Source organism: Lithobates pipiens, unplaced genomic scaffold (assembly GCF_037356315.1).
Source record: "Lithobates pipiens isolate NorthernLeopardFrog02 unplaced genomic scaffold, aLitPip1_a1.2 Scaffold_28, whole genome shotgun sequence".
NCBI lineage: Eukaryota > Metazoa > Chordata > Amphibia > Anura > Ranidae > Lithobates > Lithobates pipiens.
In genome coordinates, this window is record NW_027507789.1 from 188,738,660 (window position 1) to 188,755,513 (window position 16,854).

The 16,854-nt window shown below is 44.2% G+C and overlaps 1 protein-coding gene across 4 annotated transcripts in view; it reads right to left on the reverse strand.

The window, feature by feature from the left end:
* SCN4A (sodium voltage-gated channel alpha subunit 4) overlaps positions 1-16,854 on the reverse strand; it is a 191,432-nt gene that overhangs the window by 11,781 nt on the left and 162,797 nt on the right. For 3 of the 4 annotated variants that reach the window (XM_077460162.1, XM_077460160.1, XM_077460161.1), the window contains 3 exons: positions 16,479-16,583; positions 16,100-16,370; positions 17-2,297 (listed from right to left, as the gene is read on the reverse strand). In XM_077460162.1, the coding sequence (XP_077316288.1) occupies positions 1,132-2,297; positions 16,100-16,370; positions 16,479-16,583 (1,542 nt within the window). In that variant the 3' untranslated portion in view covers positions 17-1,131. Of the gene's footprint in view, positions 1-16; positions 2,298-16,099; positions 16,371-16,478; positions 16,584-16,854 lie in introns of those variants that run through there. The other variant, XM_077460164.1, reaches the window with a different exon arrangement.

The following is a 16,854-nucleotide window of genomic DNA, read 5'->3' on the forward strand; positions in this document are numbered from 1 at the left end:
AGGAGAAGACACAGGCTCAGCGATGCAAAGTAAGGCGTTTCCTTTATCAATACAGTTTGTTTTATTCATAAGCTGCCAAGTACTGTGGACCAAAACACAAGTCAGCATGTGCTATAAGAACAGTAGATTCTATTTTAGGCGTTATCTATAAACCCCATTTAAAATGAAGGAATTTGCCAGCTGGTTCCCCAGCAGGGGGCGTTGTACTGGTGAAAGTGAGGTGGTGGTCACACAGATCAATAAATATAAATTTTAAATAAAAATAAAAGTTCCTTGTGCAGAATAGTTTAAGTATTTTTGCACAAACAGTAATTGCTGTGCATGCAATATAATTTGCAGCTCTTTTCCTTAAGACAGTGTCATAGACTTAAAGTAGTTGTAAACCTCACACATGAAATAAGAACAAAACATATCCCTCTATATTGTGTACCTGTCTCAGAAGCACTAAGTGTGATTTCTGTCTGCTGCCTTGTTCCTTTGCTATCAGCATGAATCACTTTAGGTAAGTTTTCCTGACACCAAGAGAAAAATGGTGACAGGGGAGGGACCTTCAGCTGATTGACAGCTTCAGCTCTATTCCTCTGTGCTATGTGAAGGGGGTTGTGTCTCTTCCCTCCAACCGGCTTCACTCACTGAGCTGTGCAGCGTGTGATTTGAGCTCTTCGTCCCCTTTTTCTCTGACCACTCAGACAAGCGTCTAAATCCTGGACTTTAACAGATGTAGAGAAAAGAAGACTGCAGATAAACAGTTAGAACTTGCGTAGGAGGATTTTTTCATCTCTGTGAATCACCTGAGGCCAGTCACTTCACTGGTGAGGGTGAGGGTTTACAACTACTTTAATGCATTCACATAGTGCTTGATTTCAGTAAAATTCACAGAACAATTGTAAAAGGAATATAACTTGTAAAACCTCCTGAACTTTTAAAAATAAAAGCATTATTAGATTAGGTCTCTTCACCTTGAAGCTACACCCCTCTAATTACTGTTAGTAGGGAAAGGTTTTTACACAGAGATAAGACTGTAGCAGATATCAGTCTCCAAGACCCTCTAATGACACTGCCAGATCTCTCTGAATCATTTCAGTAATTTCTAACATTCATCTCTAATTATGCCTTTTTGTCAATTTCACGCTAAATGTCAGATTCCCTTACATCATCTCCACTGCTACGTGAATATCTGTTTGTAGATCGTGGCTGTGGAACTGCACTTCCATTGGTTCCTTCATCTAGATATTGGCCATATGCAGAGTTTATTCTCTCTGCCACTAGTCCTTCTTTCTCTGGAGCATCCCCCACTACGGAGTCAAGATCTTGGCTATGGCGGTAGACATAGGAAGCCTGTTTCACAGAACGTTTGAGGAGGTGCCTTCTGAAAGCCCTCTGGATTTTGATGGCACAAACTTCCTCTTGTTTTCTTTTTAATGTGGTGGTAATGGGTTCGTAAGAAACTTTGGAGGGGTTTGCAGCCATAAACTTTTCTTCCATTGAGGCTTTTAGGGCATCCATTTCTCCAGAGTCTCCTAAAACTTCTTTAGTAAGGGCAAACAAAATATCTAAGCAGTGAATCTTCTCTCCAGTTACCATGGGCAAGTCCAGTGTGACCAATTTAATCTTGTTGGGTTTGGGGATTCGTAAAGGTTCTTGTAGAGTATCTACAAAGTCTGACATCCGACTGTATTCAACAAACTGTGTTGCATCGGGATCAAACTTCTCCCAAGTTTCATAGAACATCTCAAAATCGTCTTCACATAGAGGTTCACTGCTTTCTTCTGTGGCCACGTTGAAATTCTCCAAGATGATTGCGATGTACATATTGACAACAATCAAAAATGAAATAATGATATAGCTGCAGAAGAATACAATGCCCATGGAGGGGTTGCCGCAGTTACCAACCACCGCGGTCCCAGGATTCTCCATATGAGGATCACAGTCAGGGGGACCACTATTTAGAATTGGATTCAAAAGTCCATCCCATCCAGCCGAGGTAGTTATCTGAAACAAGCAAATTATACTATTGCCAAATGTCTCGAAATTAAATATATCATCAATTCCAGATTCCTTCTTTACATAAGCAAAATTGGACATCCCAAATATGGAGTAGATAAACATGACTAAGAACAGCAGCAGCCCAATGTTGAAGAGGGCTGGGAGAGACATCATCAAGGCAAACAATAAGGTTCGGATGCCTTTGGCGCTTTTAATAAGCCGGAGAACCCTTCCAATTCTGGCAAGTCGGATAACTCTGAACAATGTTGGGGAAACAAAGTACTCTGCAATCAGATCTGATAGGACAATACCTGGAAAAGAAAGAATTACTTGTTACTTTTTCTTTTCACAACTGTCAAATATCTGAATAATAGAAATGGCACAGGGCTTGCTCACAAATATTACAAGAGGATGCAGGAGCAAAGACCGCAAACATTGCTTAGATCTATGATATCCTCCTATATGGTAGACTTTTTCCATTAGTCCTTGCTCCTGTGAAACAAGATAGAGACACAATCCTGTTGATGAGACAATGCGGGAGGGGGTGCTACCCTTAAAATGTGTTTATTAAACCTTGTAACTGTAAGCACCAAAAAGCAGTTAAATCTCAAAATTCACTGCAGAAGCACAGATGCTAACCCTAGTTGAGCCAGTGCTGGGAGAGGGAGCAGAGTTAACTGAGCTGCTGTGTCATTGCTGGTAAAGCATCTGTGCTTCTGCCATGAAGTTTGAAATTGAATTGCTTTGTGGTGCTTACAGTTACAGGGGTTAATAAACACCTTTTTAAAACTCATTTAAAAATACATAAATAAAGGAGCCTTCCTATGTTTATGTAGCAATAATATACAATCATTTGTATAGACTGATATTCTTTTCCTATGTTTATTCATATTTGAGTAAAAGTATAAAGTATTCTCGCGCCAGACTACGTGCCCTAAAGTAAAAATAAAGACTATGGTTGCAGCAAAACACCGGCAGGGGTGATAACCCTCCCCAAAATAAGTGATAATAGGTAATAGTTGGTGTTGCGCTCCAAATAAACAAACAAGGATGCCAGTAAACTAAAATAAACTAGCTACAGTGCCTAAACAGCAATAAATAGTAAATGAATAAACTACGTGCATAAATAAACTCAGACAGTGTATATATCCACTAAGGTGCAGTGCATCAAACAGTGCACTTAACCTAATGTAAACAGTAACAGATCAAGTGCTATGTGAAAAAAATAGCGGTGAAACAGCGTGCAATAACAATGAAAATATATATAAATAAAATATATAATATATATATAAAAAATATAGAAAAAAAATATAAATAAAATGAATATAGATATCCAATATATATAAAAGAGTTGGTACTCAAAATATAAAAAAAGAGTAAAGCTTGTAAACACTTAATAGTGCAACTTAATAAAGTGCAATAACAATCGGTGTATCGGAATCAAAGTGCATAGAGTGCTGAAGATAATAATCAAAATCCAAAGGCACATCGAAGATGTGCTCTAGAATATAACCATCCAAAAGGTGCTCTAAGATATCACATCAAATAATAGTTAACTATGATCATGCAAAATGTGAGTCAATTCAGTGGTAAACGAATCAATGTCCTGCGTGCCCAAAAAACAGGGGGGGGTAATTCCACCGGTGCTCCTGTGAATCTTGTGTTCACACAATAGGTGCAGTAACTACCTTACCTTACTGCTGTAAGGTAAACAGCATTCCAAGAAACACTTGCTATCCGCTGTTGTGGGTTCGGTAAATGATTTTACTCTGGACACTCAATCACCCTATGCATGTAGTATCATAGAGAGAAGGAAGGGGAACACTCCAATAGTGAAGTATGTATTCACAATTTCAATTTATTCAAATAGAAAAAAGCTTGGGTACTCACATTTAAAAGATATAAAATGCACAATTACAAAACGAACGAGCACCGCGCTCGTACTCCGGACGTCACTTCCGGTGTCCTCACTCTCCAATAGCGTTCCTATATACACTGTCTGAGTTTATTTATGCACGTAGTTTATTCTTTTACTATTTATTGCTGTTTAGGCACTGTAGCTAGTTTATTTTAGTTTACTGGCATCCTTGTTTGTTTATTTGGAGCGCAACACCAACTATTACCTATTATTCATATTTGGTTTAAAGTGATTCTAAAGCCTCAAGTTTTTTTTTTTACCTTAATCCATTCTCTGCATTGAAAAGGAGGTCCACCTAAAAAAATATATTAAAAGCCAGCAGCTACAAATACTGCAGCTGCTGACTTTTAATAAATGGACACTTAGGCTCGGTTCACACAGGGGCGACTTCGCCGCCTGCCAAGTCGCGCTCCGTTCTGTACTATGGAATAGTTCTTTTTTTTTTTTTTTTATTCTTCATTTATCTCAAATTTTTTTTTTTTTTCCAACAGAGTATATTTAAAACAATTTTGAACAAGTATATACAAACATTTCTTAATTTCTTTGTGGTTTATGCCTACGCCATCATAACATTAAATACCCCTCTGCCTTCCCCTACCCCCCCCTACCCCCCCCCCCTTTCCTTGCAGATTTCTAATGGGTTCCATATTTATGTCCGTTGTTTCTGACCGGGTATTAAATTCTTCTTGTATTTATTGTGTAATTTCCTCAACGTATCTCCAAGACATTTTAAATTCTTCCCACGATGCCCATTTATCTAAGCCACCCTCTTCTACTGTTAGGTCTTCATCCCCTTCGTTATAATGTTCTATTTTTTGTATTTCATTTATACGAAAAATCCATTCCGATATTTTAGGGCTTACGTTTTCTCTCCATTTTTTTGGGATTAAATTTTTGGCGGTGTCTAGCAGTATGGGAATTAACAAGGTTTTATATTGTTTTATGGGTTCCTCTGTCCCATGAAATAGGACCGTCCACGGATCTTCTCTTATTTCCTTTTTAGTTACAACCTTTATTATCTCTAAGATTTTTCTCCAATATTTTTTAATAATGGGGCAGTCCCACCAAATATGGGCCATAGTCCCAGTTTTTTTACACCCTCGCCAGCACTCCGCAGATTGCTCTACTACATATTTGGCCATTTTATCGGGTGTCACGTACCACCTTGCTAAGCACTTGTAGTTTGTCTCTATCAGCTTATTATCTAATACCCCCGAGTGAGTTAGTTTAAATATCTTCTTGCGAATTTGTGTGCTACATTGTGACCCCAACTCTTTTTCCCACTTTCGGATGTATGGTGGGTCCTCCAGTTCGTCTCCCTCTGAGAGAATCTTATATAATCGAGTTATGTTTTTTTTTGATTTTTCTCTCAGGCATAGCCGCTCCAGAGGTCTCAATTCCTCTTCACTGCGGATTGGCTGAGGTAAATTTGAGATAAAGTGACTTAGCTGGAGGAATCGCCATACATCAATCTTCATAATTTCTGTGTCCGCACTCAGTGCTTGAAATGAAACTATTTTACCGTTAACTAGTATATCTTTTAATTGTGCGTTTTCTTTTATTATCCAGTTACCCCCCGCCTCCTGTTTGCCCGGTGTGAAATAGTCATTTTCTTTAAGATAAATCAAGGGTGAATTGTACCCCCAGTTATTTTGTAAATGTGTTCTATCCCAAATCTTTAATGCTAAACGTGTTATCTCGTGTGCGTTAGGTCCTATTGACCTGAACTGTGAAGGATTCCATATTGTGCGTCCTAAAAGTGCTTGACTCATTGCGTTCTCTACACTCACCCATCCCTTTTCGTTTACCTCTTTCGCCCATTCCACTACTCGTGACAAAACCACTGCATTGTAGTATCTTTTTAGGTCTGGAACTGCCAATCCCCCTTGTCTTTTCCCCCTGCTTAACACCGCCAAAGCAATTCTCTGCTTTTTATGTTGCCATATATACTTCGAAATTATATTTTTCAATAATCTAAAGTAGGCCTGTGAGAGCGGAATGGGCAACATTTGAAACTTATATATAATCTTCGGGACCAATATCATTTTAACTGCGTTGATCCGACCTAGCCAGGAGAGGGGACATGTTGAAATTTTTTTTATTTCTCTTTTAATTTCATCAAGGGGATATAATTATTCGTATATATTTTCCTTATGGTATCCGAAAGATAAACTCCCAAATATTTAATCTCCTTACGCCAGGGGAAACGGAATTCTGCCCGGAGCTTCTCCTCTTCCTGGTTACTGATATTAACATTCATAACTTCGGACTTGCCGAGGTTTATTTTCAAATTCGATATTTTGCCGAATTTTTCCAACGCCCTCAGCAAGTTCGGGATCGTAATCCTAGGATTGGTGATGAAAAAGAGCACATCATCCGCATAAGCGGCTAATTTGTGTTCGTCCCTTCCCAGCCCGATCCCTTTTATATCCTGATTTTTTCGGATGAAGGACAGTAACTGCTCCAGAGATAAGGCAAAAGAGAAGTGGGGACAATGGACACCCCTGTCTGGTGCCGTTTCCCATTTGAAATTGGGGAGAGGATTCTCCATTAATCTTTACCGAGGCCTGCGGATGGTTATATAGTACCTGGATCCATTGGATCATTCTCGGGCCTATACCCATAACTTCTAACGTTTCTATCATGAGTCCCCAGTCTACCCTGTCAAATGCTTTCTCAGCATCTATAGACAGGAATAGACCTGGGGACCCACTGTTTTTTAGGGCCTGGAGGAGGAGTAATGCCCTCACTCCATTATCCCTACCTTCTCTCTCGGGTATAAATCCGACCTGATCTGGATGCACTAGTTCGCTCATCTTATCCTTCAGCCTAGACGCCAGTATTTTGGCAAATAATTTTGTGTCCGCATTCAATAATGCTATCGGCCTATAGCTGGAGCAAAGTGAGTGATCCTTCCCCTCCTTCGGTATTACCGTGATCGAGGCCCGCAAGGCCTCAGCCTTCATTTCATATTTTGTGCCTAATCCGTTCATATATTTGCATATTCTAGGGACTAAGATCTCCTTAAATTTTTTAAAGTAAATAGTCGTGTACCCGTCCGGTCCCGGGCTTTTACCCGATGCCGTATCCTTTAACGCTTTATAGATTTCCTCCTCTGTAATAGGTCTATCTATATTATGTCTATCACTCTCTTGTAAATGGGGTAAATTAGTGTCATACAAAAATTCTTTAATAATTTCCTCATCCCCTTTATCTCGCCCCCCTTTTTGGCCTACATTGTACAGGGCATCGTAATATTGCCTGAATACCTCCGCGATTTCCTTAGTAGTATGGACCATCTTCCCATTCTTATCCTGAATTTTATCAATAAAGTTAGTCCCCCTCGACCCTTTTAACTGTCTCGCTAGGTATTTACCAGTTTTATTTTTCCCATAGTGTCTCTCTCTGACTCTCCCCTCAAGTGCCCTCCTTGCTTCCTGCTCCATGAGGTCCTTAAGTTCCTCTCTCTTGTTGATCAATAGGTGAAAGAGTTCCTGCTGTTGGACCTTTTGTTTTTTATGCTCTTGTTCTAATCTATGAACTTCTTTTATCAGGTTCTCCCTTTTCTCTATTTTAACTTTTTTTTTTATTTGCGCCTATGGAGATGAGGATACCCCTGATGTATGCTTTATGTCCTTCCCATAGGGAAGCACCCGAAATTTCCCCTGTATCATTCGTCAAGAAGTAGAATTCTAATTCTTTCCGAATTATCTCTATGGTTTCTTTGTCCTGTAGGAGATTTTCATTTAATCGCCATGTAAAAGGTTGTCTATGTAATCCAGGTATCCTCATCTTCATTATCACTGGAGAATGATCAGACAGACACTATTCCTATCCTTGTCTCTAAGACTTCCTCTAACAGCCTGTGGTCCACCAATATGTAGTCCAGCCTGGTATGGGTCCCGTGCACTGGGGAATAGAAAGTATAGTCTTTCATTTTTTCATGTTGAATCCGCCATACGTCCATCATTTGATGTTGTTTCAGGCGATGTTTAATTATTTTCAGAGTCCTCTCATTCGTCCCTCTTGCACGGGATGGACTATCCATGGCTGGTTCCATACAGAAATTAAAATCCCCTGCTAGGATTACATCACCTGATTTAAAATCTGCTAATCTCCGTAAGATTTGTTTCATGTATCCTAAGGGATTTTTATTTGGACAACATACATTTGCAAGGGTAAACACCCTATTTCCTAGTTCACCCTTAAGGAACAAGTATCGGCCCTCAGGGTCAGTCAACCTATCGAGCAGAATGAATCTTGTGTGTTTCTCAAATCCAATCGCCACTCCCTTAGCCCTCCTTATTGGGGAGTCCCCATAAAACCAAATCGGAAAGCTATCCGAGTATAACTTAATATTCGTATCCTGGGTTAAGTGGGTCTCCTGCAAAAATACAACTTCTGCTCTGTATTGCTGCAGTTCCTTTAAAAGTTTGTACCTTTTGTTAAGAGAATTTAATCCTTTTACATTGTATGACATGAATTTTACCTCGGTCATCCAAGACTGTCTAATGACATGCTTACTCTACACCTTTTTACCCAACCCATGATTTTCCCTTTTCTTTCGTTCCCCCGCTCTGCAAGGCATTTCTTCTCCCACCTCTCCCCCCTCCCCCCCCATCCCTCCGCCCCCCACCCTCCCCATCCACTGGCCCAATCCTGGCCTATACTTGACATTGGGGGGCGCAGCTCCCCTCTGCAAGCAATACCTTCTAGGGTGTGACTCCAACTGCGGTCTTCCACTTCTATACCCCTTATCCCCCAACCCCTAGGGAAAAGGAGACACCCTCTCCAGACAAGGAGTGGTGGAGCCCGGGTCAGCCCATCCAATCCTTCCTCCTGTCCGACCCACCCCCGCCCCCCACCCCCCAAGATCTCCACCCCCATCCAAGAAGAAAACAACCACAGAACCAGAGCAAGAAAAACTATCATCCTCCTCCCCTCCTTATTGACCAGCGACCATTGACATTAAGTTTCACGAGAGTCTCGGGGGATCTTGGGAGGTGAAATTCCCAGATTGTTACAAAAGTCCTCTAGTTCATCTAGGAACTTTAACTTGATAGTCCTTCCCTCTCTCTGAACTAACAGAGCTGTCGGAAACCCCCAGGAGTATCTTATGTTTGCGCTTCTCAATTGTTCCAGTAGAGGTTTTAATTGTCTTCTCCGTGCCAGGGTCCCTGCAGAGAGGTCTGCAAAGACTTGTAGAGTTGTCCCCTCATATTGCAATGAAGGCAATCCTCTTAGTTTACTCCAAATCTTGGCTTTATCCTCATAGAGGTGAAATTTTATAATCACATCTCTTGGTACCTCTTCCCTTAGTCCTGGAGGTTTCCTCACTCTGTGTACACGATCTATCTTTAATTCTTCGCCTTCCACTCTTCCTAGTATAGGGTTAAATATCTTCCCCATTTTTGCTCCAAGGTCTTCTCCTTGTTGTTCAGGTAGGGCTCTAATCCTCAGGTTCTGACGTCGGCTCTGGTTCTCCTGTTCCTCCATTCTATATAAGATGTCCCTGTGAGGCCGCGTACACACGGGCGGACTGTTCGCCCAACCTTGTCCGCTGAACAGTGTTTGGGCGGACAGTCCGCTCGTGTGTGGGCTTTCAGCGGACAGTTTGAGCGGACAGTTGGACGGACAAAGTCTTTCGGAAATTCCGAAAAACTGTCCGCTGAAACTGTGTTTGAGCGAACAGTCCGCCCGTGTGTGGGCCTGTCCGCTGTACTTTCGAAATGAGCGGACTGTTCCCGCTCGGAAAGTCCGCCCATTTCGAGCGCGTGTACAGGTAGGCGGGGCCCGCTAAGGAGACGTCGCGGGCTCCGCCGCCTGGAATGGGCTTAAAGGGGAACCCCAACGCCGAAAAAAATCGGCGTGGGGGTTCCCCCCAAGTCCACACCAGACCCTTGTCCGAGCACGCTACCCGGCCGGCCAGGAAAGGGGGGCGAGCGAGCGCGCCCCCCCTCCTGAGCCGTACCAGGCCGCGTGCCCTCAACATGGGGGGGTGCCTTGGGGAAGGGGGGGGCCGCGCGGCCCCCCCACCCCAAAGCACCTTGTCCCCATGTTGATGAGGACAAGGGCCTCTTCCCGACAACCCTGGCCGTTGGTTGTCGGGGTCTGCGGGCGGGGGGCTTATCGGAATCCGGGAGCCCCCTTTAAGAAGGGGGTCCCCGGATACCGGCCCCCCACCCTATGTGAATGAGTATGGGGTACAATGTACCCCTACCCATTCACCTGTGAAATAAAGTACAAATAAAAACACAACACAGGGGGAAAAAATATTTTATTGCACAGCCGGGGGTCTTCCGTCTTCGGGGGTCTTCTCGCCGGACTCCTCCGCTATGTGTGTGTAGCTCTTTTGCCAGCGGAGGAGTCCGGCTTTCTTCCTCCCCGCCGCCGGCCTCTTCTCCCGACTTCGGGGGTCTTGTCCCCCTCTTCGGTTCTTCTGCCGGGCCACCGCGCCTGGTCCGGTGGCCCGGTCTTCTGTCGCCGTCTTCCGTTCTTCTGTCGCCGCCTTCGGTTCTTCTGCCGGGCCACCGCGCCTTCTTGTAGCTCTTTTACAGGCGGTGGCCCGGTCTTCTGTCGCCGTCGCCGCCTTCCGTTCGTGTTCTTCTTCTTGTTCTTCTCCAGGCGATGTTGACACGTCGCTCCCTCCGGCCGGAATGCCAGAGCCGCCCTGCGCTGTGACTTATATAGTGACAATGGGGCGGGGTCACATGGTATATGTCACATGGGTTGATGTCACATGGTGACCCCGCCCCCTTACGATGTCATAGTCCCCATGTGACATCAACCCATGTGACCAACCCATGTGACATATACCATGTGACCCCGCCCCATTGTCACTATATAAGTGACCGCACAGCGCGTCCCCGGCATTCCGGCCGGAGAGCTCGTCGAGTCAACATCTCCAGGAGAAGAACAAGAAGAACAAGAAGAAGAACACGAGCGGAAGGCGGCGACGGCGACAGAAGACCGGGCCACCGCCTGTAAAAGAGCTACAAGAAGGCGCGGTGGCCCGGCAGAAGAACCGAAGGCGGCGACAGAAGAACGGAAGACGGCGACAGAAGACCGGGCCACCGGACCAGGCGCGGTGGCCCGGCAGAAGAACCGAAGAGGGGGACAAGACCCCCGAAGTCGGGAGAAGAGGCCGGCGGCGGGGAGGAAGAAAGCCGGACTCCTCCGCTGGCAAAAGAGCTACACACACATAGCGGAGGAGTCCGGCGAGAAGACCCCCGAAGACGGAAGACCCCCGGCTGTGCAATAAAATATTTTTTCCCCCTGTGTTGTGTTTTTATTTGTACTTTATTTCACAGGTGAATGGGTAGGGGTACATTGTACCCCATACTCATTCACATAGGGTGGGGGGCCGGTATCCGGGGACCCCCTTCTTAAAGGGGGCTCCCGGATTCCGATAAGCCCCCCGCCCGCAGACCCCGACAACCAACGGCCAGGGTTGTCGGGAAGAGGCCCTTGTCCTCATCAACATGGGGACAAGGTGCTTTGGGGTGGGGGGGCCGCGCGGCCCCCCCCTTCCCCAAGGCACCCCCCCATGTTGAGGGCACGCGGCCTGGTACGGCTCAGGAGGGGGGGCGCGCTCGCTCGCCCCCCTTTCCTGGCCGGCCGGGTAGCGTGCTCGGACAAGGGTCTGGTGTGGACTTGGGGGGAACCCCCACGCCGATTTTTTTCGGCGTTGGGGTTCCCCTTTAAGCCCATTCCAGGCGGCGGAGCCCGCGACGTCTCCTTCGCGGGCCCCGCCTACCTGTACACGCGCTCGAAATGGGCGGACTTGCCTCCGCCTTACGTGGGCGAGTCCGTTCATTTCAAAAGTTGAGCGAACTGTTTGCCCAACCTTGTTCGTCAAACAGTCCGCTCGTGTGTGGGCAAGTCCGCTCATGCAAATTTTGAGCGGACTGTTTGACAAACAGTTTGCCGAACAAGGTTGGGCAAACAGTCCGCGCGTGTGTACGCGGCCTGAGCCTCTTGCATCTTTCTAGACTGCGCTTTTAACTCCAGTATTTCCTGGGCCTGTTTACCCGTTAGTTTCTCTGTTGCTTCTATCCTCCTTAACAGGTGGCCCATATCCGCCCTTACGGTTGAGATCTCCGCCTTAATTATATTTTCCAGTTTCATAAACATTTCTTGTATTTCGCCTTTTGTAGGTATTTGGGAGGTATCCCTCTGCTCCTTTCTTTTGCCTTCCATGTCTGACTCCATCTCCTCACCGGAGGTGTCACCCTGTGTCCCGGTTGATTTTCCTGCCTCCTTCCTCTTCTCTCGCATGCCCTGCTGTTTTTTTTCTATGCTAGGACTTTTTTGGTTTGTTTCTTTAAGGTACTTCTGGATCGTGCTTGTATTTAGACTCTCTTTAGGGGCTTTGGGGTCATTAGCTTTTGGGTTTCTTCCCCTCATGTTGTCCCTCTTTGTCGTCTTTCTCCTCCCCAGGGTTCCCTTTCGTTTAATTGTGACTGAGAGATAAACTGCGGGAATAAAGGGAAAGTACCAGGAGGCAGAAGAAAGTAAAATAAGATACTCCTTTCCTTTATGCTCGCCGTTGGCCTATAAGGGTGACAGGGATCTCTTCACAAAAAGTCAACCAATGGAGCGCTCAGATCACAATTAGCAGTGGGAGGGACCACCTGTTCTTCTCCGTGACCCAAAGTATCTCCCTTATATGTCCATAGCTTATGCGGTAGGGGCAAAAAAATATGAAAAGAAAAGAAAAAGAGAAAAAAAACCTTTTTCCCCTGACACATTAGTGTATTCCCCCCAACGCAGGTATATTCGAGGGACTAAAGGTGTAGTCTTCTAATACAGAGGATTTACTCAGCGCTATATTTGATACCTTCGTTCCCTCCTACAATAAGGGAATCTAGATGCAGCTCACAGTCTTTATCATCCCCGGCTTCTCCTCTCATTCAATACTGAGGCATAAAGTCTAGACTGCACCGGCCTTAAAGACAGGGGGTACCCTTAAACTGGGCTATCGAGAGCTCAGCTTGGATTTCAAGTCCATCAGCTACCTCCAGCCAATTTACTCCTGAGCACGAGTTTTATAAATACACATTTCCACTCCATGTAACATGGGTCTGCAGGCTTCCTATTAATGCTTGCTCTCCTGTGTTACTTCTGAATTGCTACTGCTATGTATTTAACTGGCCATAATATAACAGTCCGGATGAATGAAATGCTTGGGTCTGACCTGTTTGTAGTCTTCCTTGCTAGCAGGCTCCTCAGCTCACAGGGATATCACAGCTTAACAGCGTCCGGTGGACGAGTGTGGGGGGGGGGGGGAGAACCAGGGGCTCCGATCGCTCCAGCGAGATCCTCCGAGCCGTCTGTCGGCTCGTGTGTGCGGCCGTTCGGGTGCGGGCGGTGGGGTTAGAGCAGGCATCATTACGAAGCGCCGCGCTCTCTCACCGCGCTCAGCTCCGGTTGGTACGGCGGATCCTCCTCCATCTACTCGCGTGGAAGCCGCAGTCAGGCCCCTCCCCTCTCACGTACGCCGCATGACGTCTCACCAAACCGCCCTCTATGGAATCGTTCTAATAGGAGCGACTCAAGTCGCTCCGACTTAGAAAAAAGGTTCCTGTACTACTTTGGAGCGACTTCAGGCGACTTGCATTGACTTCTATACAGAAGTCATTTTGAAAGTCACCGCTGATCGTGTGCAGGTCGCGGCGCTGCAAGTCGTGCCGCCCCTGTGTGAACCGAGCCTCACCTGTCCCAGGGTCCAGTGATGTCGGCAGCCAAAGCCGATGAATTCGCTCGGCTCTCGGCAGCTGCTGCGGCTTCACTTCCTGGTGATGGGATGGGAAGAGGCGTAGACTTCCATGGGAGTCTATGCCCGGAAGTGGGTGCAAATACTTGTCTTAGACAAGTATCTGCACCCCCCTCTCCCCTGAAAGGTGCCAAATCTGACACCGGAGGGGGGGAATGGTTTCCGAAAGGCGGAGGGTAAATTTTTGTGTGAACCTCCGCTTTAAGGTAAAAAAAACTTCCTGTGTTCAGGATTCCAGCCTCCCCTTATACTTACCCGAGTTTGATTTCAGTTCAGCACTGTGCACGAGAGCAGCGGCTCGCTCCTCTTTCTTCCTCCTCAGTAGCAGACCTATTTTCTTTTTTTATTACATATTTTAAAAATTTTCTTCATTTTAATTTTTGATGTTTATTTTCATTTGGACTATAATATCACTTTTAATTAAAATTTTCTATACATAAATGTATTTTTTTAAATAAATGGGTGTTTATCATAATAGATTTATATATTAAAGTGTTTTTATTTGAACATATTTTTATCCAATATGATGCATATGTATGTAATTGACATCTTTTGGATGAAGTATATAGATTAGCATTATTGTTTGAATCCATCGAACAATGGCTGCCACTACTGTTGCAAGGCAATCCTGGGGTGGCGTTTGGTCTACACAAAAAATTGGCCATGAGGTAAAACTCATTGGTTGAACAAGAGGGAGGTGACTCCCTCTGTGTATTTAAACTCGGGTTACCTAACCGGAAATTAGGTCCTTGATGATGCCTTGTGGGAGGGCGAAATGCGTTGACATAATTTCTGGTACCAAGTCCATACGACGTCACTTCCGGATCCACTGGATGCAGCGTTCCTGGATTGTATCTCTGTTTTCTACATACATGCTTATTTTACTTTGCTATTTTGCAAGTAGAACCATCTTCTGAGCAATAAACGCTCATTTTACAGTACTTCTCTATCAGTTTTCATTTCTTTTCATATACCAACTACCACTCTGGGGGAGATCTCTTGTGGACCATTTCTAGACATCAGTTACTGCTGGATCTTTGCCTTTTTTGACCCCTAGACTGAAAAGCTGGGGGTTTCCTAGATCTGGGGAGTGGGGACACTGAAGGGGAGTGAGTCACATCACAAAGTGGAAGTTTGGAGCACTTTGCACTTATCAAAGGATTGGAGAATTTTGCAATATTCAGTTATACAATTTTGATTCATTGTTTATACATGAATTTTTATCTTTGTTATAATTGTTATACACAAGCACTCTTAATAAAATTTTTGGGCTATATCTGCACATTGTTTTGATCAGTTTCCTGCATGGTTGCAAGCATTGTAATTCATTTTTAGATTGATTCAAGTGAATAGCACCTTGTGTACAGCTGCTTCAAGTCTAGTAATTACAATTTTTTTTATTCCTTACACGTTTTTCACCTTAGCGCGAGTTTTCACTAATTCATGTCAATCAAATCCTATGGCAGGTATTGGAAAAAGCCCCACTGTCTGTCTTTGGATGCAGCAGGGCTCAGGAGCGAGCCTGCACGAGTACCCCAAGCGGCTTGCTAGGGGGCGCTCGAAAGGCAGGAGTATATCAGGTTTGTTGTTAAAAAAATAAAATAAAAAAAATCACTTTAATTTTACTTTTTTCTATCATATGTCCCCATTGTTAAGGATAGGTTCGTGACTATGCATTTTCAGTTTTGCAGAAATATGCTACAGTCCATTTAACATGATTGCCAATGGGTCACGTTTACATCTGTGTGTTTTGAACCGGTATGTTTTTTGGAAAGGTCGGGGACTTTTTTGCCCTCAGCAGTTTGCATTTTTTAGTTCCATGGACTTCAATGGAAACGCATCAAAAACACATTGCTCGCATGGTTGATGCATTTCGGCTGTGTTTTTTCTGGATTCTCCCAAATGACAAGAGACACCTCCCAGAAACACAAAGCGCATTAAAAACACGTGTCAAAATATGCAAAACACATCAGAAAAGCACATAAACTGCAAATTAAATGTATGTGTGAACCACCCCTGTTTCACCGAAAATAAGACCTAGCGTGATTGTTGGTAATGGCTACAATATAAGCCATACACCCCAAATAAGCCCTACCCTGTTTTCCCGAAAATAAGCCCTTCCCTAAAAATACCTAGAAAAGACCTACAAGGACTTTAACTAGGGCTTATTGGGGGGGGGGGGGGGAATAGGGCTTATATTGCAGCCATCACTGACAATCACACTAGGTCTTATTTTCGGGGAAACAGGGTAGGCATAAAATGGTTTTGGTTAAGGTTTCTTTCAGTGAACTGCATTTAAACACACTGGATCAGTTACATGAGCACACAGGAGGTTTGGATCAGGTTAATAATGTTGATAGTTGTAATCAAGTGATGAACAAAAGGTATATACAGAATGTTAATAGGTGGCAAAAACTTACCAGCAATAGAAAGAATGACCACTACAAAATCAAAAATATTCCATCCCACCGTAAAGAAGTACTGCCTTAGAGCAAACATTTTAAGGACACACTCTGTCGTGAAGATGACAATGAAGACCAAATTGATTTTGAAAAGTGTATTGATTTTCTCTTGACTCTGGTCATCTGTTTCTACCATCATTGTCACCATGTTAAGGCAAATCAGAATCATGATAAAAATGTCAAAGGCTTGTTTGGAGATGAAATCAAACACCACTCCTTGGACTGGGTTCTGCAGAAGACCAATAATAAAACAGAGTATGATGTGAAGAAAAATTTAGAATTTAAATCGTTAGGAGAACAGACTTTATTCGGGATTGTAGGGATCACTATACTTTACCTCTGGTCTCGGAATTGGTTTTACCGGTTTCTTCGATCCCAGTTTCTTCATAGCATTGTAGTATTTTTTTTGTTCTTCTGTCATGAATATATCTTTTCCTCCAAAGTATAAGAGAAAATCAGATTTGTTATTTGCAGTTTCATTATTAGAAACCCTCAGAAGAATGTTTGCAGATAACATATACTGCCCCACTTCAACCAGATTCTCCCCCCCCCAAAGTAAACCTTTCTAAGACAAACTTGTGGGATGCCGCTGCTGACCTCCTGATAATGCTAGTTGCCTGGTCATTACCTTGACTTCAATACTGTCTTAGTTATTGGCCTTAAACAAGTATGCAGATCAGGAAAATCAGCGTGAATTCTGAAGTCTTTATCTA